Genomic DNA, 24,192 nt, shown 5'->3' with positions numbered 1-24,192 from the left:
GGAGGAGAGAGAGAGAGAAATGTTGACGGGGTTGCCTCTTGTCCACTCCCTGACCTGGGATTGAACCTGCAGCCTTAGGAGTGTGCCCAGCTGGGGATCGAACCCACGACCTTTCGGTGTGCAGGATGACGCTCCAATCCCCTTAGTCACCTGGCCAGGGCAGTGCCTTCTCCTTTGCCAGGGCTGCTGCTCAACTCCTGGTAGGTCTCAGCTCAAAGTGTCACCCCTCAGAGGCCTCGGGGGCCCCCAGTGCCCACTCTGTGCCAGCTCCCTGCTCAGTGTTCTCTGTGTTGCCCCTCGAAGTCACTTGGTTCCGGGGGCCATGGTCTCTCCCACCCCTACAAGGGCCGTCTGTGGCATCAGGTGCCTCATCGCCAACAGCCTGGACACAGGGCCTCTGAAAAATATGTTGAATGAATTAATGACCTCAGGATCTGGGGAAGACAGCTGGCCCCCTCACAAGAGGAAGTTCACCATGAGATCTGGCTTTCTTTAAATTTATTGATTTTCAAGGGTGGAGGGAGGTGGCATGGATTTGTTTCCTCGTACCTGTGCGTTCACTGTACGTGCTCTGACCCACCACCTTGGTCTATCAGGACGATGCTCTCACCAACAGAGCCGCCTGGCCAGGGCCAGATCCAGCTTTCAACTCTCCAGCCGACTCTTGGCATGGGTTCCTGGTTCCTGCCCCACTGGCCCTGGGTGGGGAGCAGCCCCTGCACCCAAACTGCGGTCTCTGTGCAAACCAGGGCCTCATCCGTGGGTGCCTCCCATCTAGAAGGGCAAAGGGGTTCCCACAGGGAGCATGCTGGGAGTGGGGCTCCCGCCTTAGTAGAGCGGCCTGACCTTACGAACCTGGGAACCAGATGCCGGGAAAGGGGCCCCGGAAGCACTGTCTGTGGGACACCCCACCTCGAACTTGAACACGGGGGCTGACCAAGCAGGGGACAGGGAGAGCGCGCACAGCCCTGCAGGGGCGGCGACCAGCGTGCTGGGAGACCCCTGGGGAGAAGGGCAGGGTCAGGTGGAGACAGCCTGGACAGAGGTGCAGGGGTGGGGGGTGTAAGGGCTGAAGCATGGAACCCTCACCCAGCCTTCCCAGCCCCCGCAACACAGATACGCAGGGTTTCTAGGGTCTGGAGAACCCGCCCCAGCATCAGGAGCGGGGATAAGGACGCCTCATCCCTGCCCGTATCCGTGTCCCCGCTAGAGGTAAGTGGCAGAGTGGACGTCCCATCCACGGCCCCCCATCAAGAGTGGGGACGAGGACTCCCCATCCTTCACACCCCACTGCGACCCCCAGCTCGAGGGTGACAGTGAGCGTGACTCTGCGTCCACGTGTCTGGTTTGGCTGGAGAGGCCACCACTTTCGCGCTCACGTCTTTTCAAGTAAACATTCCTCGGGAGGGAGACCCTTTTACCCCGCACCCGGGCCCTTAAACGGGCCCTGTGAAGGGGCGCGGCGTCCCGCTTCCCTCCCCGGGAGGCGGGGCTTACGGGGAGTGGGATGGGCAGGGCTGAGCCGAGAGAGGGCGGGCCCCGGCCTGAAGGGGTGGGGCCTCGCCAGCCGGGGGCGGGGCTAGCGGGAGCGGCCGGCGGCGCGCGGGTGGGGCCTGGGCGTGGCTAGGCCGCAGGAGCGGGCGCAGCCTGGGCGTGGCCTGGGCGGGGCGGGGCGAGGGCGGGGCGGGGCTCGCGCAGGACTCTGCCGGAGCGCTTACTTCCTCTGGCGCTGGCTGCCGGGCGGAAGTACGTCAGTTGTTATCTGCTTTGGTTCCCGTCGCTGCCGTCGCCGCCTCACGATCCCAGGCGCCTCAACCCAGTCTGCGCCCAGACCGCCCACCCGGCCCGCCGCCCGCCTCCCGCCGCACATGGGACGCGCTCCCGAGGAGGCGGCCTGGGGCCGCTGAGCGCTGGCCGCCCCGCCGATGCGCGCGGCCGCCCGCGCCGGGGCTCCCAGGCCGCGCCGGGCCCGGGTTTGAGGGCTCCCCGCGCGGTATGCCCGGCCCGGCCCGCCGCCCGCCGCCGCCCAGCGTCCGAGCCCGCGCGGCCCGCACTGAGCCCGGCGGCCACGCGTAGCGCAGCGGCAGCGGAAACCCGACGGCGCGGCCGCAAGGTCACCGCGCGCCATGGAGGCCAAGGTCCGCCAGAGCCGGCGCTCGCGCGCGCAGCGGGACCGCGGCCGGCGCCGAGAAGCGGCCCGCGACGCCCGCGACCGGAGCGCCTCGTCGGGGGACGAGCCCGAGCCCGGGCCCGGCAAGGAGAACGCCGGCCTGCCCCGCGCGCCCCCGCCCCGTGCCCCTGCCGCCGCGCGTCCCCCGCGCCGCCGCCGCCGCGAGTCCAGCTCGCAGGAGGAGGAGGTCATCGACGGCTTTGCCATCGCCAGCTTCAGCACGCTGGAGGCCTTGGAGGTAGGTGGGGCGGCCGGGCGGGGCTCCCCTGGAAACGCCAGCCCTTGGGTGTAGGCACACATACTCCTCAGGGCTCCCCGGCCGCATCCTGCGCCCCTGGCGGGTCGCTGCTGGAGGTCTCAGCATCCAGCAGCTGGTGCACGGGTGTTTGCATCGAACTGCTGGGGAAAAAAATCTCTAAGTTACACTACCCAAAGGGGATCCGCGGCTGCACAGTCTTCCCAATTGTGTTTTTGTAGCCAAAGTATCACTTATTTGGGCTCAGGGTGTGCCAGGGAGGTGTGCGCCGCTGGACTTGGTGGAGGCGGTGATAAAATAGCTACATCGAGGTTCTTCCTGTTCCTTCTCTTCCCCTTGAGGTTTCTGTTTAGACTGCTGCTTGCAGCATAGTTAACAGGATGACAACAAATATTGCTTGTCTGGCCGACTTATCATGGACAATATTTGCTGAGCAAATACTGCCCTGCTTGTCTGGGTCCCCGTGAGTGGAGAGGGAAACGTGTACTGTCAGAAAGTTGGCGAGTGGGGTGTGTGGGAAGCTGGCCTGAGCGGAGGTGCTGACGAGCCCCTGGGGTCCTGGGAACCTCCACCCTTAGGGGCCCATGCAGCACTTACTTTGAGGGACCAGCATCTGCTCTGCTTGGGGTGCCAGAGATCACCCAGTTAACAGCTCCCTCTTTTTTCCTGGGGCTTGGAGGCCATTGGCTATGATGCCTCCCCCCATCTCAGAGTCTGAGCCTTGGGACAGGGGTTCCCAGACCTCGGGTCCCCGCAGGGAGCCCTCTCCCTATGATCCTGCCCGGTCTTCGGAGAGCTCGGGGTCAGGTGCAGGCGGCAGGGGGAGGTGGCTCAGAGGCAGGTTTGCTGCTTTCCCCCCGGGCAAGGCAGGCGCACAGGTGGGGCACTGCCTTGGAGCTGGAACACACCCCACAGCCCCGGGGTCTTCTGTCGTGCACGTTTGCGGGGCCTCGGGTGGTTCCCGGGCCCCGGGGTCCTGGCTGAGACGCTGCTTCTGTGTGGTGTGGTGGCGGTGCCTCAGCCCTGTGCTGGGAAGAGGGGCCCAGGGCTGCGTGTTCTGCCTTCGCATGAGCCGGGCCCTTCCCTGCAGCCCCTGAGGGTGGTGACACCGCCCTTCTTCCAACTGGCGTCTTCCACCCAGCACTGTCTCGACCAGCATTGCCGGCCCCTCTCGGCCTCTGCCCCGGCCTCTGCCTGGGCCACAGTTGGGCAACCTCAGGTCTGGGAGCAAATGGCAGGCATCCTTCCTTCCTCCACTGTTGACCCCTGTGGTATTTATTGCACACACGCTCCTTCCCGCCAATCTCCTCTCTCCCTGAAGCTGCCTGCGACCCACTCGCTCCAGCGGGCTGCTGCTCTGTTGGGTGGCTGTCCACACCACGCTTGTGAGCTAGAAGTGGCTGGGCTCCACCTCTGTCTCAGGTGGCCGCTGTGGAGTCAGCAAGTGGCCGAGTGAGGGGGAGGCCGGGTTTGGGGAAGGTGGACCGTAGGGTTGTCAGTGAGCCCCGAGCCTGTGGGGTCCCTCTGGGGCCCGCAGAGGCTCTGGCTGTGCCCCTCCCGCCTCTGTGGCCCCGAAAGTGCAGCCTTGGTTTGGGGGAGTTCTGTGGGCTCCCAGGGGCCTCGGCTGTGCCACCCCAGGCTGCTCCACGAGCCTTTCTCTGCCCTTTTGAGCTGGGAGGGTCTGCCTGGTATGGGGAGTGCTGGGCTTCTGCGCAGGTCGTGACCTCTAGGTTGGCACGCTGGCGTGGCTTCACTTCTCGCTGAAGTGTAGTGGTTCCCCCAGACGTTCCTGGGGGCGGCTGGCGTGCAGTGAGTGCCTGTCCCCTGCACAGGTGGGCGCATGGAGGCCCAGTGCTGCGAGTCGAGGCCCCGCGCCCCCGTAGCCCAAGCACATTCCCTGTCCCCTCGCCCCGGGGGACAGACCTCCATGCCCTAGAGAGACCTCCCCATTCTCCTGCCCTCACCCCCCTACCCAAGACAGCTCCCTGACCCCCAACCACATGCACCCGTATCTGTCCCTGAGGAAGGGTGAGCCCCTGCCCCCGGGTGGCTGAGAGGGTCACGGCCACTTCTGCTGAGGCCTGCAGACACTGCAGGCAGTCCGGGATGTGCTGTGGCTGAGGAGGGGGCCCTGGGCGTGGCCTGGCTCGGAGTGTGGGTGTGTCTGAGGCCCCAGGGGACCCTTGGCTGGGAGTGGCAAGAGCTGGGAGCTGGCCCCGCCAGCCAGTGTGTGGAAGCCTGAGCACATGTCAGGCCGCCTGTGGGGGCCGTGACCCACGGGCCGTGTGCCCAGCCCGCTCCTCATTAGAGGCTGAGAGCACGGGTGGTCAGGCTCAGCGAGGAGAGCCAGCCGTGGAGAAGCCTCTGCCACAGGGCATGGCCCCCAGGCTGCCTCCTGCTCTTCAGACGGGGATGGAGGCCCCGAGAAAGGGGCACTCTGCAGTCACGGGGCGGGGTGCGGCCCCAAGCCCGGGACCCTCAGCACAGCTGTGGGAGCTGCTCCTCCAAGGGGCACCCCCCGCAGGAGAAAGCAGAGCCATCGCGTGGCCGATGTGGGTGTTGCCGTTCCCTCGGGGCAGCAGCAGTTTCACGGACTGTGGGGTGGGAGCGTGGGCGGGGGTCCCCACACTGTCACCGACGGCCTCGAGCTCTGGGCAAGGAAGTGAGGCCCAGGGTGGGCCCCCTTGGGTCTGTGAGCTCTCCCCTGCACGGGGCCGTGTCCTCCGGACGCCCCTGGGAGGCACCTGCCCCGAGCAGGGTGTGCGGCTGCAGGCAGGGCGGCAGGTGCCCACACGCCTTGGCCTCCTGCCTCTCCGAGCCGTGGGCGCCCACACTGGTCTGCAGAGCCCTGGCCGCACAGGCTCGGGGGTCTGCCGTGTCTCCCCCCATCAGCACACGTCTGCTGTCGGGGGTGGGGCCATAGGGTGAGTGCTCACGTGGCATGGCGGGCCGTGGAGGTGCCGTGGCCCTGTGTTTGCTGGCTGGCTGACGCGTCCGCCCCGGGCACATGTGGGTGGGCAAGGACTATCTCCCGGGCTCTCACCCCAGCCCATCCCTCTGCTTCACTGTGGCTGGATGCCGTGTGCATAGCGCTATGGCCTCTGGGCCTCAGTTTCCCTGTCTGCCGCTCGCATGGCGCCCCAGCACCTGCTGCCAGGGAGGGTGGCAGATCTGGCTGCGTCCCCACTTCCTCCCCCTGCTGAGCGGGCACCCGGGGGACAGTGCTCGGGAAGCTGAGCGTCGAGGTGAGTGGGGTCCCGTGGGCACAGTCCAGCTTCCCTCTGCCCTGCTCCTGGTTTCTGGGTGGAGCTGCAGGTCCACAGCCTGTGTCTTTGTGTGCTGTGTGTGTGCATGTGTGTGGCGGTATGTCTGTGTGTGTGTGTGGGCGTTGGGGCCCTGCCTGGGCATGTGGGCAAGCCCGTTGGGACCTTTGTGGGTCCCCACCTCCTCCCTCCGGTCTGTGTCTCCCGCGTGTTCCCTCTGTGCTCCCGGCCCTGACCCGTCCCGCCCCTGCAGGCGCCGGGCCCCCCTTGCCTGCGGGCGGCAGGCTTATGCCTTGTCCCTCGGCCACACTCGGCGGGGCTGCTCCCTGGAGCCCCCAGGTGGGCCCAACCTCCTGTGTCCCCTGTGCAGACCAGCTGCCGCCCAGGCGGGTGGTCACTCCTGCCGTCCCGCCCCGGGGGCAGCCGCGCTCGGGAGCCCACCGAGCTGGCCCTGCCTGTGTCCCTCCGGCACTAAGCTTCCCACCCAGCAACTGTGGGCTATCCTGGCCCCGCTGTGCCCACCCGGCCCGCCCCCCGTATCCTCTGCCCTGCCCTCGCTCAGAGGTTCTCTCCCCGAGCGTCGAGCAGCTTACTCTCTTGCCTCCCCCAGGTGGGGGTCAGACTCTCCCTGGCCCCTGGCAGGATGCGTGTAACCCTTGCATCTGGGCTCCGAGGGCCCCTCCCGGCCTGTCCTCGGGGCTCTGGTCCGCAGCAGGTCAGACTCCGTCCTTTGTCTCCCTGAGGACCTGGTGGTGTCGGGTTGCTCACAGGTACCTCTCCCACCTGGAACCTTGCGGTGCCTGTGGTGATTTTCTGACGGAAACTCCGAGACCTGGGGCATCCGTGTGCCCTTTTTTTAGGGTGCTGGTAAGTGGGGAGGCGGTCACCCTTCTGAGCCGTGGTGCCGGGGCCGTTCCCGCTGACGGAGGGCCTGTGTGTTCCCCGCCCATCCGACCGCGTGTCCCACTGTGTCCTGGTTGGTTGCCACCCCACCGGGGTTGCACCTGGGCAGCGGGTGGTCCTCCCGGGTCCCGGGGTCCCTCCTTTCATGTCCTGAGGCCCCCTCCGGTGAGCCTCTCCTGCTCCCCTCGACTTGGGGTGTGCATCTCTTCACACGGATGGACGCTGTCCTGCCCAGGAGGCAGCTGGGCTGGCCTCATGGGCGGGTGGTGTCAGGCTGCCCCTGGCTCGCAGGACCAGCCCTGCCAGCTGTGTGGCAGCCTCGCTTCGGGCTGCCTGGCCAGCACCAGAGCTGCGGTTTGGGCGCCGTGTTCCTCGGCGAAGGTGGTCTGCAGGGGCGGCCGTGCCGCACGCCCGTACGTGGCCTCATGCGGGCGGGTCGTGCTGCGTCTCCGCCTGGGCCCTGGAGCCACTGACCCTCTCCGCACGGGGAGAGCTGCGGGCCCTGTGTCCAGCCCCGCTCGCTGGCGCCCAGTTCCCAGGGGGGCGGGGGGAGGGGCAGGTGGTGGGGAGGAAGGGAACCCGGGACCAGCAGCGCAGAGCCTCCCGCCTGCGGCTGCGCCTCTCCCCCGACTGTCCTGCCACCCGCTCGTTGGGGCCGTGCGTTGGAGGCCCTGGGGCAGGCCGTGCTCACGCGTGGTGTTGCTGGGCCCGGGGAAGGGACCGCTGGCCAGCAGGCTCACTCTGACCTGCCTCCGGAATCCCTGAGTGTTCACTGAGCACCGACGGGGTGGGCCTGGTGCCTCCGCGGCTTGTGGAGGCAGAGGGGTTGCCTGGCCAGCAGGTACCCGTGAGAGGTGGCGGCTGTCCTGACAGCCCTGGGCGCCCCGGGGGAGGCTCCTGGCAGGGGCCCTCGGAGGAGGGTGGCGGTGTCCTGTGGGGTGTTCGGGTTGGCGGGCCGGAGCGGGGCCGCGGGGAACTGCTGGCGCTTGCTCCCTGGGGGGCTGGGGCTGGAGACCCCATGCAGGCGTGGTGCCTGGTTCCAGTTCCACGTGCCGGTGGTCCTGGTGCCCTGGCGGGCCCGAGTCGCTTTATCCCCATTCCTCTCCCGGACTCTGGGCCGGGCTCTGCCTGAAGGTGCCGTCGGGGAGAGCTGGTCCCAAACTCTGGAGTGCAGCCCCGGCCTCACCTCCCAGGAGCAGCACGTGTGCACGTGCGTGTGTGCATGGGACGTGCACGTGCGTGTGTGCCTGTGCAGGTGTATATGCCTGTGTGAGGAGCATGTGTGCCCATACATGGGGCAGGACCCCCTGGCAGAAAGCTGAGGCCACTCGGCCCAGACCCCCGTCCAGTGAGCTGTCCCTGTGACCTGGCCCTGCTTCCTCCTCGGAGCAGCACTGTGGGCGGGCGCTGCCACCAGGGCCCTGCACAGGTGGTGGGCGGAGAGCCGCGCCACTGACCTGTGGGCCCCAGACAAGGGAGGGCCCCCTGGTGTCGAGGGTCGGGGGGAACCGCTCACCTGTTGGGGTGAGACCCACAGCCGGGAGGGAGCAGGGACGGGGTAGCCAGGTCTGGCCGATGCCCAGAGTCACGGAATTGGAAACCAGGCGACAGGGTCAAGGTCGGGGCAGATGTGCAGTGTCTCTGCACAGGTGAGGTGTTGGCCGACCTCATCCCCCCAGCAGCCCCTGCAGCGGGAGCTGTGCTCTTCCCACTGTGTAGACGAGGAAGCTGAGGCACGGGCGTGGGGTCCCTTTCTGTCGACTGGGCTGGCGAGGGGCAGGACAGGAACCAGGCTCGGGGCGTGGCCTGCACTGCACCTGGGCCTGGGCTCGGGGGCCCAGGGCAGAGGGGCAGGGCCCACCCGCCCAGCCTCGGCCTGCAGGTGACCTCGGAGGCACACCAGCTCGAGACTTGGCCCCACGGGCGCAGAGCGACCAGCCTGGCCAGGGCCGCGCCTTCCCACAGCGCCCGGGGGCCCAGGGCCTGCTCCCAGACCAGGACTCCGCACAGGGTGTGGTGGGGGGGACGAGGCGGCCCCCTCTGGGCTGCTTGGTCCTGTGGCTTCTTTCTGTCTGCCCTCCACCCCCTGAGACAGCCCCCCCACCCCAGGCAGCCCCCCCAGCGAGCAAGGCAGGCCTGCAGCCCTGTTAGCCCCCTGTACCTGGCCGCTGAGCGGCAGCTCTGCAGGTCCCCGGATGCAGGGGAGCAGGGACCCTCGGCTGGCACGTCGGGGGCTGGGCTGTGGGCCCAGTGTCGTGTCGGGGTGAACGGCTGGCAGGGGTGGGGACTGACTTCACAACCTGTCGGGACAGCGGCGGGACTGTCATCCCAGCTGAGTGTGCATCAGAGGGTGGCCTGGGTGGTCAGTGCGGCTCTCAGTGGCGGGTCCTCGAGGAGAATTGTGGGAGCCAGCAGGAGACGGAGGTGAGGTGGGATCCAGAAGCTTCCGGGGCAGCTGAGGTGTCCGCGCGGCCTCCTCGGGGCCAGTCCTCTGCGGCAGTGTGACAGCCACGTGCCAGTGGGGGAGCAAGGGGCCTCTGGGACAGGGTGTCTTATCTGGGCGTCAGTGCACCCCGGGCCTCTTTTGGGGGTGGGGGAAGGGGGAATGTGGGCAGGTGTGGGCACCAGCTGTGCTGTCCCCACAGTGCAGTTGGGGGCCACTGCACAGCCTCCCCACGCTGGGGCACAGGGGTCCGTGCTGGTCGGGGTGGGGGCCTTCTGGGACCTGGGCTGGGCGTTGGGCTAGGCAGAGGGGACCCCCCCCCATCTTGGCTTCTGGCACGTGGGTCCAGGAGGGACTCCTGATTTTAGCTCTGTCAGTTCCGTGTCCAGGAACCCTCAGTCCCAGGCAAGCAGTCCCTCTGAGGGGTGGGGTGCCCTCTTGGGACACCCCCAGGGAGGGTGTCCCTGTGGGGTGCTCCGTGCTCCCTGGGCAGCTCTCGGAAGGTGGGCCAGGGCTGGGGTGCTGTGGTCGGCGGGGTAGTTTGAGCCCAGCCTTGCAGGTTAGGGTGGTGGGCCGGCCGCAGGGGTGCCGGCGTGGAGGGGGCTGTGGTCTCACTGTCCCCTCCAGTGGCACAAGGCCCGCACTGTCACCCTCTGCCGCAGCCGGGGGCCGGCAGCTCCCCCGCCCCGCTTCTGCCGTTTGCCGGGCCGCTGCCCTGGGGCCTCGCCTGCGCTGTGGCCCTTGGCCTCTGGCCAGGGGAAGCGAGGGCGTCTGGCTGCGGCCAGGACAAGCGGGACCGCATCAGACCAGAGGTTCGGGCACCGATGCCTCGGGTCTTGGGTCTCTCTCGTTGTTTCCGGCTCACGGACGGACGGACGGACGCTGCGAATCTGGGCCGGGGCGTCCTCTCGACTGCAGTGGGGCGGGTGGGCGTGCTGCTGAGGTGGAGGCCGCGGCCCTCCGGGCTGCGGGGCGTGTCCGGGCGGCTCCTGTTCCACAGGTGCTTGTCAGAGAGCAGACCCTGCCCAGCCGCCTGGCCCGAGGGGTGGACACATCCAGACACACACCCGGTCCTTTGGTCACCTCCTGGCAGTCAGGGACGGCCCTGCCCTCACCCCAGGGCTCAGGCCGCAGCTGCCCTGGGCTGGCCGCCGGGGCTTGGTTTCACGCGCTCTGGAAGCGCAGGGCTCCTGCCCTGTCCTCGGCGTGGGTGGCTTCCTGTAAAAGGGGGCCTGCCCCTCGGGGGCCCGGGAGTCCAGACAGGGTGGCCCGGGGAAGACGCAGAGCGGACTCGAGGCCTTGTCAGCACTGGGAGCCCCAGGCAGCGCCTCCCACCTGCCTGGAGGGCCCCCCCCCACACCGCCTCGGGGCCTCCTCACGCTCTGCCCTGGCTCCTGCCCAGCTGCGCGAAGGGGCCTCGTCCCTCTGTGTCCCCACGGGTGCCGCTCTCGCGCACGTGGGTGTCGTGAGCACTCTCCTGGTGCCCAGTACCGGGAGCTGAGTGGGCACACAGCCGGTGCTCTCTTCCAGTTGGATGCTGTGGGCGGGGGTCCATGGGGCCAGGGCGCAGGGAGAGAGGCCCCCGCGGGTGGAGACAGGCTGTGCCCGTGTGCAGGCACCTGTGGGTGCCCCGGGGCCGAGTGTGGGGACGATGTGCTGTGCACACGAGACGCTGGGCTCCTCCCACTGCTGGTGTGGGAGCCGGCGGGGCCGAGCGCAGGGCCCTGCGGCGCAGACCGCCGCCTGGGTCGCCCTTGGGGACCGGATTCCAGGCTGGGAGTGAGCTTCCACGGGGTGGGGGTGGTCCCCAGCCTTGCCGATGGGTCCGGTCTCCTCTGTTTTCCCCTTGCCCCTCAGTGGGCGTGCGGAGGGAGCAGGGGTACAGGAGGAGCCCCCCACGCAGGAGGGTGCACCCACAGGACGTCGACGTGGGCCAGAGGGCCGGGGTGCCCCAGGCCCCCACCATGAGAGGTAGTGCAGGTGTCCCAGTGCCATCGAGACCTGGGTCCGCGTGGCCGTGGGTCGTGCTCCTCCTGAAGCTGCTGGGAAAACCCTAGGAGTGCAGTGTCCGCCCTGAGAGGGGCAGGGTCTGTGGGCCCCCCCGTGCAGGGCCGGGAGGGGGGCCGGTCACCCTACAGTTGTGCACGGTCGCTCCTGGGCTGGGGTCACAGTCGTGGGGGTCCTCTGCCTGGAAGGTTAGCCCGGGCAGCCTTGTGGCCCCTCTGAGAGTGGACGGAGGGGCGTAGGGGCGTCTCAAGGCAGCTGCTGGAGCTGGGTCAGAGGGCCTGTCGGCAAGCACCGCGCATTCCTGCCCCCGCTTCCACGCTGGAGACCCCCACAGAGGAGGACACCGGTCCCTCCTCCCGCCCGAGGGCAGGAGCCAGCTTTGGGAGAGGCTGCCGCTGGCACTGCTGGCCGCTCTGGCCAGGGCCCCTGAGACCCTCGGGAAACACCTCCTGCGAAGGTGTGAGGGCATCGCCAGGACACTTCCCGTGGGTGGGAGGGTGCCGCCTAGACGTGACGCGGCGGTTCAGCCGTGGGTGGGTGTGCCGTCACCGCCCTCCAGGCCTTGCTCTTCTGCAGTCCAGGAGCTGACTCCGCCCACCCCCCAGCCCCCTGGACCCAAGCGAGAGACCGGTGGGTGGCAGCGCCACGGCAGCCCGAGGCCTCGTGGGGCTCTGAGCACGGTGCGGGGGCGGGGGCAGCCAGGACCAGCTCCGCATGGCAGGGTCCGCGCGTGGTGGTGCGAGGGAGGCTGGAGTGGGGTCGGTGCCACGTGCCCAGTAAACGCCCGCGGTGTGTCAGTTCCTGCTCTGGGCACCAGGGCCGCGGCGAGCGAGGCAGGCACAGGTTCCTGCTCCGGGGGGGGCCCAGCATCCGCGCAGACGGGCACACCTGGCTGAGGCGGGGCCGCTTTCCTGAGCCAGGCCTGTGCAGCAGCAGGATGCCGGGCTTCGTGGCCTGGGGTGGGTGAGCCCACGCGGGCGGCTCAGGGCCAGGGACGTCCCCGCCTGTGGCCAGCTATGCAGGGGTGGCCCTTCTGAGGAACCCGAGGGGCAGCCCTGGGAAGGGCTGGGCTGAGGGGCTCCGTGCAGACCGAGGGGCTCCCGGAGGAGGCCTTCCGCCCCCCCGCCCCCCCACCATCACTCTCCCGAGCCCCGGCGCTGCCCACACCCACCTGGCCCCTTGGGCCGTCACCTCCCCCCTTCCCCTCCCGTGTGGCCCTCCCAGCATGGGGTGGGGGGCTCCTGCCTGGGTGTGACCTCCCGGGTGGGTGCTGCTGCCTGCCCGGGACTCGAGGCGGTCCCGTCACTGGTGGGACGGTGTGTGCGGCCGAGTCACCGCCCCCTCACCGGCGCTGTCCTGCCTCCTCCGCAGAAGGACATGGCCCTGAAGCCGCACGAGCGGAGGGAGAAGTGGGAGCGCCGCCTCGCCAAGAAGCCCCGAGAGGCGGAAGCCTGCCCGTCTGCAGAGCCGAGCGAGAACGGCCGGGCCCTGGAGGCGGGCAGCCCCGAGCAGGACCTGGAGCCGCCCTGCGAGCAGGGGAGGAAGGCCCCGCTGCAGCCCGCCCAGCAGGTGAGTGCCGGGCAGCCCCATCCACAGGCTCCGCGCCCTCCCCGCCGTGCCCTTGGGGCACACCGGCACCTGGGCACCACCCGTCGGCACCTGGGCCTGCCGGGCGACGCGCCCCGTCGTCGTGGGGCCGGGGTGGGGGCAGAGGTGGCCTGGGGCCATGGCACCCACTGGGAGCCCGAGGCCTGCCGGGCGGGTCACGGCCGGAGCGAGGCCGGAGCAGGCCGGGACCAGGAGTGGGGCGGGGTGTGCTCAGCAGGGCCCCAGGTGCACCGCCGACAGGCTGGCCCCGCCTCCCCGCCGCGTCCGTCAGGCTCCGCCACCCCTGGGCACCCGGTGTGTCTGCCCCGCGCCGGGGCTCCGTCTGCCAAACTGAAACGCAGTGTGGGGGCAGGGGCGAGGGCCGGCGGTCTGGGCACGGGAGCAGGCCTGCCCCGCCTGGGGGCTTGCAGCTGGTGGGAGGGGCCGTCCTCGGGGGTGCCCAGGCCCTGCTGGCCCGGCCAGGGCGTCCTCCCAGAGCGGAGCGTGGCCAGGGCCCTGTCCGGGTGTGGCCGGCTCCGCACGGCAGCTGCTCCTCCCTTCGGGGCTCACCCGTCTGCGCCTTCTCTCAGGGAGGGTCCCCCCCACCCCCGCCCCGTGTCTCACGTTCCCCTCCTGCCCCCGGGGGCCGGGCTGCTGGTGCGGGGCCGCATGTCTGGGCCGGGCTGGACGGGGGGTCTGCAGGCACACTGGCCCAGGTGGACACGTGCTCTTTCTTCCATGCAGGTGTGCTCCCCAGAAGGGGGGCCGCTCCCAGCCAACCCCTGGGACCAGACCGGCCCGGCCCAGCGCCCGCAGCAGCTCCAGCCCAGCCAGCCCCAGGGGTCACTCCCAGCCCCGTGTCAGCGCTGCCAGCCCAGCCCGGCGGTCCCGGACCCCGGGCAGCCCTGCCAGCCCCAGCAGCCACTCCCGGGTCACCGCAGCGCGCCCCAGCGGTCTCTTCTGGGCCCAGGTCAGCCCTGCCGGCCCCGGCGGTCACTTCTGGGCCCGGGTCGGCCCTGTCGGCCCCAGCGGCTGCTTCCAGCCCCAGATCAGCACAGCCGGCCCCAGCGGTCGCTCCTGGCTCAGCCCTACAGGCCCCAGTGGGCGCTCCTGGGCCCCAGACAGCACTGCCGCCCCCCACGCTCCCCCCCGGCCCCCTGCCACCTCTGCCGCCCCCCACGCTCCCCCCCGGCCCCCTGCCACCTCTGCCGCCCTCTGCGCTCCCTGCTGGCCCTCTGGCACCACTGCTGGCCCGCGTGGTCCTGCGTGGCCCCGTGTCTGCACAGCCAGCCCAGCAGGGCATCCTCCGGAGAGCAGTGTGGGCCCCTGCAGTCCCCGCCCGCCCACTGCCCCTGCTGCCAACCCCCCCGGTCACTCCTCACGCTGCGTCCCCGCCGCCGGCCCTGCAGCTCCTTCTCGGGCCAGTGCTGCTGCCCCCCGCAGGCGCTCCCGGCCCCGAGCCAGCCCCGGAGGTCCCTCCTGGGCCAGCCCAGCCGCCCCCAGCGGTCCCTGCTGGGCCTCCGTCAGCCCCAGCAGGCAGTTGAGGCCCCGGAGAAGCACGGCCCCCCCAAACCTTCGCTGCTGAGCTCCACGCAGCCGCGCCACCAGAAGCAGCCGCTCATGGGACCCGAACAGCCTCACCCGCCCAAGCGGCCGCTGCTGGGCTCAGAACAGAACTGCCGGCGAAAGCCCCTCCTGCCCCCCAAGCAGCCCAGCCAGCCCCTGCAGTCACTTCTGGGCCCGAGCCCGCCCCGCAAGCCCCAGCCTTTGCTCCCCATCCCCAAGCGCCCCTCGCTGCTGGGACAGCCCACCCCGCCCCGCCGGCCACTCCTGGGGCCCCTGAGCCAGCCACGGCGGCGGTCCCTCCTGGACCTGGCGCAGGGCCGCCAGCCCCAGCCCGCACCCCCGGGCCTGGGCCGCCCCTGCTGGTCCCTGCGGTCACGGCGGACTCGATCCTCCACCCCCTCGGTGGCCCGCCAGGCCCCCTATGTGAGCCCAGGAGCCTGATGCCCGCCGTCTGGACCGCCCGCCTGTGGCCGCTTCACCCTGTGGCCTGGGCTGTGCGGCCAGCTGGTCGGTCTCCTCCAGGCAGGCCAGGCCATGTGCACTCGGAGACTGAGGCTGTGCAGATGCGGGAGCCCCGGCTGGGCCGCCGCTGGCCCCAGGCCCACCTGCGCCAGGGGGAAAGGCGCGGACCCCGTGCCTCCCACCATGCCCGCCCCCTCCCCATGCCCGCCTCTCTGTGACGTGCACGCCCCGAGGGGAGTGGCTGCCGGGGGTCCCTCTGTCTCTGTGCCTCTGAAGTGCCACGTGTCCTCGAACGTTGGCATCTGTGCATGCTGGCCTCAGGTGTGCAAGTGGGTGTGTGTGTGGGTGTGGTGTGTGAGCTGTAGACCGCCGTGGGCCCCTCCTCCTCTGGTCAGTGTGTGTCCTTCACCCCCAGGCAGAACCAGGGCCCAGCGGGAGCTGGGCCTAGGCCCTGCCCGCCTTCGCTCCACCTCCAGGGTCCGGTGGCCCTGGGGGGGCACTCGGGACTCCTGTGGTCAAGTGGAAGCTCCTGGTAGCGAGGAGGGTCTCTCCCAGGACTCCCCACCACCCTGTAGCCAAGCACTGGAGCCCGCCGGGCCTGCCCCCCAGCTCTGCGCCGAGTCCGCAGGGCCCCGGGCCTCTGCAGCCTTTCCACTGTGGCCCCCACCCCCCGGACGTCCCCTGTTGGGACAGACCTCACACTACAGACGCCCCGGCACAGGGCAGGCCTGCACCCAGAACCCTGGGCGGGGGGCGGGGGCTCGGCTCGGTCTTGCCAGATCTTGGGGTCCCCGGGCAGGGGTCAGCCCCTTTTGGAGTTGCTTTGCCACCTGGGCTGCCCCGGCCAGGCCCCCGCTGGGCCCCTGTGTGCCGGTGCCTCCTGGCTGTGCTGGCCGTCCAGAGCCCACCCTGCCCTCGGGGGCACCCGTCCTCGCTCGCCCATGAAGACCTGGCCCTGTGGCAGTCCCGACCCGCCGGGTGGGGTCCCCCCTGCAGCCCGACGCCCTGGGGGAGCCCAGGGCTTCCCAGGGACTTGGGGCCTATTTTTCTGATTAAAGAGAATAAAAAGTGCCGTGCCATTATTTTTACAACCGCATCGGTGTTTGTGATTTCATGGACGGGGGGGGGGGGGGGGGGGGGTGCATGCGTGGTGCTCTGACCAGTGACCGTGCACCTGGACTCGCCTCATTCGTGCCCCCCCTGCTCCCCCCTACCCCCTGCCCAGCAGTGAGGGGCAGCCGCGTGCTGTGGGCTTGGGGTCTCCACTCGCCCTCACCGCCCTTGGGCTTCCACCCTGGCCTTCACACCGCTGCCCCAGGAGTGGTGGAGGGGGGACTGCCGCTGTACGAGCCCTGACCCTGCCCGGCCTGAGTCGCACGTGCGACGAGTGAGCGCCACCTGAGGGCAGGTGTGGGTGCCACGGCCCTGCCTTCCTTTTTTAAAGAGACTTGGTTTTCAGAGGGGGAGGGAGGGAGAAAGGGAGACACAGGTCAGTGTGAGAAACACTGACTGGCTGCCTCTCGGAGGCGTGCCCCCCAGCCAGGGGCCTGGCCCGGAACCCAGGTGTGCTCCCCAACCGGCAGTCGGACCTGCCACCTTGTGGTCTGCGGGACGAGGCGGCCCTGCCCTGGGCCAAGGCTCCTGAGTGCCGCTCAGTGGGGGAGAGGGTGGGGAGAGGGCGGAGCCCCAGGGGCCCCACAGCGGGGCCTGGGCCACCCTCCTCATCCACATCCGGGACGCCCCTCTGAGCCTGGGGCGGGCGGGCCCTGAGCCGCCACTGCTCCCTGCGCGGCTGCGGGCTGCGTGAGGGGCCGAGTTCCCGGAGAGCGGAAGGGCTGCCCCTGACCACAGCTGCCCCAGGCTCCCAGTGCTGGGTCCCTGGGGGTGGTGACTGCGGGGCAGGAGCCCTCGTGCTGTGGGGCGCCATGCAGCTCGTGTCTCGGGGACAGCACAGGCTGTCACGTGGCCGGAGCTGCCGTCGGGGTCTGCTGTGGGCTGGCGGTGAGGCAGTGCTGGAGGCTGAATCTCAGACATGAGCCGCTGTGTTGGCTGAGGGACTCGGCCGTGCGGCCCTGGCGGCAGAGGTTTGGGCCTGGCAGCTGCTCTGGCCCCGTGACCAATATGGCCCCGGCTGTGAGGATGGAAGGAGTCTTGGAGGGGCGCCTTGCAGGTCTGGGCGCAGCCCCTGCTGCCCCAGGGGTGCCGTGGGTAGGGACTGGGGCCCGAGTGCCGTGCTCCGCTGGGTGTCTTCCCCGGGCCCCACCTGGGCCCCTGCCTCTACCTCCCCTTCTGCAGGTTGGGCATATCTGGGAGCGGACCGGGGCCCTGGCACAGCACCTGGTCCCTGCCCGGCCCGTGACAGGCGAGGGTGACAGCAGTGGCTGTGGTGGTTGTCGGGGTGGGGGCGTGTCCTGCCAGAACCGGGACGGTGCCCCCGAGACAGCACCGCGCAGGTGCTCACTGAAGACCCCTGGGGTCTGTCTGCCGGTGGGGGGCACGGACACGGGTGGCCCCTGGCAGGTCGGCTGCTCCTAGTGCTCTAGGCGGGTCTGCACGCCACGCCACACCCGGCGCTGCCCACACCGCGCACACCAGGCTGGTAGAGTTCCTGGGGGCTGCGGGTCGGCCTCGTGAACACGGGGCTGCGCCTGGGGGGCTGTGCCTGGGGGCCCGGCCTCCCATACGTGCCCAGTCCCTCCTGACGGGTCCTGCCCCCCCCATGCAGCAAACACCCAGGCAAGATGAACCCCTCAACGGCTCACTGGGGAGTTTGCCACGAGTGTCACCGTCACCAGGCACAGCTCCCGGCCCTGAGCGGCCGTCCTGAGCAGAGCAGATGCCCTGGCCGGCGGGGCCTCTGCTGAAACAGCGGAAACAGCGGGCAGAATGTGGTTCAGCCGCTTGGTGCGAGAAGAGCAGGGCGGCCGTGCTGCTGCCGGGCCAGGACACAGGCGGGCCCCTCCCTGGGTGGGGACATGCGGTCACCCGCCGGCACCCTGGCAGGTCCCCAAAGCCAGGCAGGTGTGAAGTAGGTGGCCGGCCACCACCCTCTCCTGGGGGGATCGGCGAGAAGTGTGCCCCAGGCCTGTGGGGCGGGGGCTGAGGCCAGGGCTCTGCTTAGCAGGCGGCTCCGGGGCTCCGGCCTGCGGGCGGGGCAGAGCCCCGTGGGAGGCCAGGGGCTCGGCAGCCACGAAGCGGTGGGTGCTCCCGGGGCCGTGTAACCCTGAGAAAGGGAGTTTCGTTGGACTCTTTCTTCTTTTTTGAAGATTTTATTTATTTACTTTTAGAGAGGGAAAGGGAGGGAGAAAGAGAGAGAAACATCAGTGTGTGGCTGTCTCTCAGGCGCCCTACTGGGAACCTGGCCCACAACCCAGGCCTGTGCCCTGACTGGGAATCGAACCAGGGACCGTTTGGTTTGGCTCACAGCCCGTGCTCAGCCCACTGTGCTGCAGCAGCCAGGATGAGCGAGACCTACCTCAGCGTGTGTTTAGCTCCCCAGATCCAGAACGATGTCGTTAGACAGGTGAGCAGGGGCACCTACCGGCAGGATGTGGGGCCTGTGCTGTGTCAGGTCTCGGACAGGCTGACGGCCACGGCCCTTCCTGGTCCTGCGGGGCCCGCGGTCACAGCGGCGCTGACCTGGAGCCCAGCGTTGGCCCGCACTGCCCTGCCGCCAGCCCTCCGTGGCTCCGGTATCTGTCCCCTGGAGGCGGGCCTTGGGGCGCCTCGTTTGTCAGATGAGGACCTGGGGGCAGCTCAGTGACTCACCCAAGACAAATGGGGGAGGGGCTGAGGCCGGCCTCCACCCCCGGGGGCTCGGGTCCAGAATCTGTGGCTGTGACCTTGACCCTTCCCTCCAGGGAAACTGCCGAGGCAGCTGCCGGCCTGTCGGCCTCCTGCTTCCCTGCCCGTGTGCCCCGAGTCTCCTCTGAGGAGCCCTGTTGTTCTGGAAGGTTCCTTCTGCCCTCGGTCCTGAGTCCGGGGTGTGCCCCACGAGGTCCTTGGGGCCTGACCCTCCTCCCCCGGCCTGGGTGGGGGTCGGCCCGTTGCCCCCCTGCGCCCCCCAGGCCTGTAGCCGAGCCGGGGCGAGGGGCCGGGGCGGAACATTGGCGGGAGAGGGCGGGAAGCGGGCGCGCCGGCCACCTGCGCCCCTCGCCCCGTCTGTCTGCCGCACCCGCTTGTCCACCACGTTCAGGGTGTCGTCGCCCGTGAGGCGGTTGCCAGACGGGCTGGTCGAGTCCTTCCAGAAGGTCCCCACCCGTCTCCCGGCAGGCGTGCATGTGGTCGGGGACCCGCCGGGCGGCGTGCTGGCCGTGTGGCCCTGGGGGACACCCCCCCGAGGGTGTTCGGGGTCAGAGAGTCGGTTCGAGTCCCGTCTCTGAGCCATGCTGGAGCCATGGAGCGTGTCCAAGTCTGGCCGCTGTGGATGGCCACGGCTCCTGCCCCCAGCTCCTCACGCCGGGCTGTGGCCGAGGGCCGCCATGGGGCTCCCAAGGGTCCCCTGCTGTGCCCTGCCTGCCACCCACACCCCGGGCCCTGAAGTGCCTGCCCACCATGGGCCACAACCCTGGGCACTGCCCAGGGAGCGGACCTGGGGCTCAGCCCCCCGTGCCTGTCTCAGACCCTGTGCTGCGGGGGTGGTAGTGACACTCACTGCACATGGGCCCAGGTTCCCCCCGGGGCCACTGTCCCGGCAGCGCCTCCCCCCATCACAGCGCTCAGACACTCGGTGCCTCCGACCCCAGTGCCTGGGGCCTGCATTCTCGGGGAGCAGCAGGCTCAGTCGTGGGGTGCTCCACGGAGGCTGCCCGCGGTCCCTGAGCACCTTCCCCGTGTGGCCTGGACAGGGAGCACGGCATGGACCCTGGTGTGGGGGCACTGGCTGCCCCAGTGAGCGGGACAGACAGCCGTCCCAGCCCACGCGGAGCTCAGCTGCGTGGGGGACTCGAGGTGACAACAGGCCCTCCTGGGGAGGGACGGGTCCCTTTGGGCCAGGGGGTCAGGGGAGCCTCTCCCAGGAGGTGCACGTCAGTGAGGCCCGAGTGACCAGAGGCCTCCTGGCCAGCGTCCTGGGGGAGGGGGCCCGTGCCTGGTGTGAGCAAGGCTGTGAGGTGGGAGCCGGGGGCCGGCCGGTCGCAGCGCAGATGTCCCTGCCCGGGACCCCTGCGGAGCTCTGAGCAGGACAGCGATGGAGCTGACGCATTGTTTCTGAAAACTCACTCTGGGCGGGGGCTGGGCGGGGGCTGGGCGGGGGGCTGGGACCAGGCCGTTGGGCCTTGGGGCAGATGGGCGCAGCAGTGGAGCGGGCTGGCCGAAACGTGATGGGGGTGGGGGCGATAGAGCCCAGAGGGCCCGCTCCGGCAGCACACAGCCCTGGGCCTCCGGTGCCCTCGGGGGAGGACCTGCTGCCGCCCCGGCCCGTGTCTGCTCACCCGTCTGTGCGTCTGTCCAAGTCCCGGGGGAAACTGGAGTCTCGGGGGGGGGGGGTGGCCAGCCTCCGAGGGCAGCAGCCTGCTCCCTGACACGGTGCTGGCCGTGGGGACCCGTGGGCATCCCCGCCCACGGCCCCGCCCACTGGGCACCGGCTGCCTAACGCAGGAGACAGGCACTTCCCTTGGGGCCCTGGGAGCCGGGGGCCCTGGTCCAGCCTGGTGGCTGCAGCCCCGGAGGGCACCTGGGAGCAACTTCTGGAAGGAGCTGGTCACACTGTGCACCTCGGTGCACTCCCGGCCCCGCTGCCCGGGCGGGGCCTGTCCCTCAGCTGGTCTGTGGGGGTCTGCGGGTGGCCCCAGCCAGGGCTCCCTTCTCAGGACACCCAGGCCTCCCCCCATCCCTGCCCCGCCCCCTCCCCTGTGTGCACTTGGGGTGGTGTGGCCCAGCGGCCCCAGCCTGCGCGTGTGCGCCCGAGGGCTCCGTGCCGCGGGCTCGTCTGAGGGTGAGACTGCCGGACGTTCCCCAGGGCTGAGGAGAGAGGGGTGCAGGCAGCTCCTCGTGTGTCCCCGTTTTCCTGACTCCCACAGCCTGGGGGTTGCCCTTCTCGGCAGGGCCCCTGGACCGCCGCCACGCACCCCCACCCGTGCTGGGGCCCTGTGGGGGAGGGGCACGGGGCCTTGCTGTTCCGCCCCCAAAGCCGAGGACCCCGGATGACCGACGTCCCCCACCCCGGGGTCTGGTGGCAGTGCCCCAGCCATGCTTGGGAGTCTGAGGGAGGGGGGTCCTCTCCCCGCCTCCTGGGGCACCTTCTGGTGACATGCCACCTTGCAGGAGCCCAGGGCCACTGCTCAGGAGTTTTGCGTTCCTCTTGTCCCACTGTCGGTGGCTGCAACCAGCTGGGGTGTGTTTGCACCACAGCAAACCCAGGTGCCCGATGTGGTTAGGGCTCCCCTCTCCAGCCAGCCCCTTACCCCGCCTCACGGCCCACCGCCCCACTCTCGAACCCAGAGCCAGTCCTCCCCTGCCGGTCCTTCCTCAGCACCTGGGCCACCTGCTGGCGGAAGGCGGCCCCTGCGCAGGCGTTTTGCTCACTGCCGGGGGCGGAGCCAGCTCGTGGGCACGCAGGGGGCACTGGGCGGGCGGGCGGATGGGCCCGGGTCAGGGCACCTTCTGGCCCTGGGCGTGCCTTGCAGGCATCGGGGTGCTGGTCTGTCTCTCGCTCTTTCTGGGGACAGAGGCGTGGCAGGCCCGGCCCCTGGTGTAGCTGGCCAGCGAGGCTCCCGGGGAGCCCGGAAGCAGGCGGGGCCCCAGGACGGCCAGACCGCTCGGGCTCTGGCCTGAAGACGAAAGTTGGGGCCTCGCCACCCCTGCGCGCTCGGGGTCGGGGTCGGGGCCGCCCGGGGGCCTTGTCTCCCCGGGGCCCCAGTTGCGGGCGGATGCCGCTCTGTCTGGTGCTTCGCGCTCTGCCAGTCACGGCACGGGGCCTGCAGCTTCTGAGGGCTGCAGCCCCATCTCAGGGGCTGAGGGGACCCCGGGGAGCAGGGGCTCTGAGGGCCTCCTGGCGGAGCTCGCTGCTGGGCCTGCAGGGGGGCGGAGTCCAGGGGCTCCCAGGGTGCAGCCAGCGCCCCTGCTGACTCTCGCTGCACACCCTCCGGCGCCCCCTGCCGGGCCTGCGGGGCGGGGCAGCACGTGGGACCGGGGTCACGGGGGTCCCTCGGCAGGGGTGGGGCCGGACTCCAGAGGGTGAGGGCTGGGCTGGGCTGGGCTGGGCTGGGCGAGCGCCCGCTGCAGCTCTGCGAGGTCAGTCGTCACTCCCAAGGAAACAGGAGGGGACACGGCGCTCCGGGCCCACTGCCCCTTCCATCAGCTCAGCCCCGCGGGCCGCTCCTCCTGCGGCGGCAGCGGACGGCGCCCGGCGCCTGCTGGGGCTCCCGTGCGAGGAGCAGAGAGCTGCTCTGTGGGGGCAGCAGGCGACCGGACGGAGGCCCAGCGGGGCCCTCGCTCCCACAGCTCCCACGGCTCCCACGGCCGTCGGCATCCCGGCCTGGTGCCGGCCTGCGGTTGAGGGCAGGTCTGTGGGGGCTGCTGCCACCGGCCTCCCCGGCGCCCAGGGACTGCCGCCGTGTGCCCGGCGTGGCTCGGGGGGGCGGGGCAGCCCCCCCGGGGAGCCTGGAGGTCGTCCACAGGGTGGGAGAGGGGCCCAGAGCCTCGCGGGGCTGGGTGCTCTCGGGTGCGTCTCCTCCCCCTGGGCAGCGCCCCCTCCCTGCTCCCGCCCTGGGCTCGGCCCCTTTGGGCGGGGCTGGGCACCTGGCCCGGGCCGCGCCCTGGCCCGGGCGCCCGTGGGGGACCCGGTCTGCGTGCTGAGCCGCCTGTCCTGTCCCCAGATGAAGGCCGCGCCCGCGCCCGGAGGGGCTGACTGCAACAGCGAGGACGACGGCTTCCTCGAGGCCGGCAGCTCCCGGCGGAGCACCTCCCGGGACCGGCTCAGCGACGTGAGTACCCCGGCACGCGGGGCCCGGGTGCCTCCCGCAGATACGCCGGCTGCCGTGGCACCGCTTCTCGCCAGGCGGGGTTCCCCGTTGGGAGGGGTTTGGAGGAGGAGCAGGGCTTGAGCTTTGAAGGGGCCAGGAGCCCTCGGAGGCTGTGCAGGGGGTGCGGGGGGCCTCCGCCCCTCTGGGTGGGCTCAGGCGGGTGGCCGGAGGGGGCAGGAGGCGGCACGAGGGGAGTGGGCCTGCGCCGTGCAGCGGGCACCCGCTGGGCCTGGGGCTGCAGGTCTCGGGCAGACGCCAGCCCCCACACCCTTCTCGTGCCCCCGGGACAGCGGGCGGTGGGCAGCCTGGACGCTGAGGTTCCCTGAGTCTGGGGACACACCTGTGGTGTCCCGAAGACAGGCCCCTGAGCTCAGGTTCCTAGAGGTGGCCTGGGACCCAGTGTGGGGTCAACCCGGGATTTGGCCAGTGGGGGGGGGACTTGGTGGCCCCTACCACGGGGGTCCATAACTCAGAGCTTGGAGGAAGGGGGTGGGTGGACGCAGCCAGGGCTGGAGTGGAAGAGGGGCCCTCAGTCGGCTGGACCCCGGCTGCAGGAGAGCCCGCCGAGACCTGGCCGTCCTCATTACCATTTAAACGGAGGGTGGGGGAGGGCCGAAGGCCGCAGGAGGCCCAATTGCCCAGCTCAGTCGTGCTGCCACGGACGGGAAAATAGGCCGGTGGCTGTCTGGGGCCGCAGGCGCCCTACTTCCGCTGCCCTGGTTGTCGGCCCTGGAGAGCGCAGGGGCTTCTGAGCCCAGCAGGGTGCCCCAGCCTGGGCGGCCAGGTGAGCTCTGCCCCAGGGAGACCCCCAGGAGCCGACTGAGGGTCTTGCTAGAGTCTGCTGTGGACAGGAGGGGTCCCACAGCCCCCGCCGAGGCTGGACGGGGGTCCCTGTGCGCAAGGGAGCGGCCCTCGGCCGAGGGGGCCGGGCTCACTTGGAAGAGTCTCTGCCGCGGGACCCCCGTTCGGTCCATGTGCTCCCTCCTGCAACCCCTCCCCCAGCCCGGGCCTTGGGACCAGTGTGGTGACCCCTCCCTGTGAGGTGGGGGCTGAGAGCCACCTCCTCCCTAACGGCTTCCTCCCGTCGGACCCGGAACGCCCGCTGAGGCAGAGGGAGGCCGGTCCCAGGACCCAGGCACCCAGGGGCCTCCCGGGGCCTCTAGGCCACGGCCCCGGACGTGGGAGGTCCTGAGGTCGCCTGTGCAGCTCCTCCTCCGAACCCCGGGCCTCAGGTTCGGCCGAGGCCGTCAGGGTGGAGATGCTGGGCTGTGTCCTCTCCGCGGCTCCAGCCCCCAGCCCCGACCCCCCGCCGCAGGCCTTGCCAAGGCTCCTGCGGGGCTGCAGCCGGGGGACTGACGGTGCCCTTCCTTCCCGCAGAGCTCGGCGCAGGCGGTCTCCGGCAGAGGCTACTCCGTAAGTGCCCGCCCCGCCCGCCCCCAGCCCTGTCCCGTCCAGACAGAGCGGCCCTGGTGACAGCAGCTGGCCGGGAGAGGGGGCTGCCCGGGGCTGGGGCTGGGGCTGAAGCGGAGGGGGGGTTCAGGGGAAGTGGGGTCTGGTCGAGTGTCACTTGG

At 70.6% G+C, this 24,192-nt stretch overlaps 1 protein-coding gene across 17 annotated transcripts in view; it reads left to right on the top strand.

Moving 5' to 3' along the window:
- The first annotated feature begins 1,721 nt into the window (after positions 1-1,721).
- The window catches only part of FBRSL1 (fibrosin like 1), a 43,606-nt gene continuing 21,135 nt past the window's right edge, over positions 1,722-24,192 (top strand). For 13 of the 17 annotated variants that reach the window (XM_036014875.1, XM_036014885.1, XM_036014878.1 and 10 more), the window contains exons 1-4: positions 1,723-2,408; positions 12,414-12,611; positions 22,475-22,582; positions 23,999-24,034. In XM_036014875.1, coding sequence (XP_035870768.1) covers positions 2,127-2,408; positions 12,414-12,611; positions 22,475-22,582; positions 23,999-24,034 — 624 coding nt within the window. In that variant the 5' untranslated portion in view covers positions 1,723-2,126. Of the gene's footprint in view, positions 2,409-12,413; positions 12,612-13,373; positions 15,746-22,474; positions 22,583-23,998; positions 24,035-24,192 lie in introns of those variants that run through there. The other 4 variants (XM_036014883.1, XM_036014884.1, XM_036014876.1 and 1 more) reach the window with 4 other exon arrangements.

The sequence above is a fragment of the Phyllostomus discolor genome, chromosome 13 (assembly GCF_004126475.2).
Source record: "Phyllostomus discolor isolate MPI-MPIP mPhyDis1 chromosome 13, mPhyDis1.pri.v3, whole genome shotgun sequence".
NCBI classification, from domain to species: Eukaryota; Metazoa; Chordata; class Mammalia; order Chiroptera; family Phyllostomidae; genus Phyllostomus; species Phyllostomus discolor.
The sequence above is the reverse complement of the archived record's forward strand: the minus strand, read 5'-3'. Positions and strand labels throughout refer to the sequence as shown.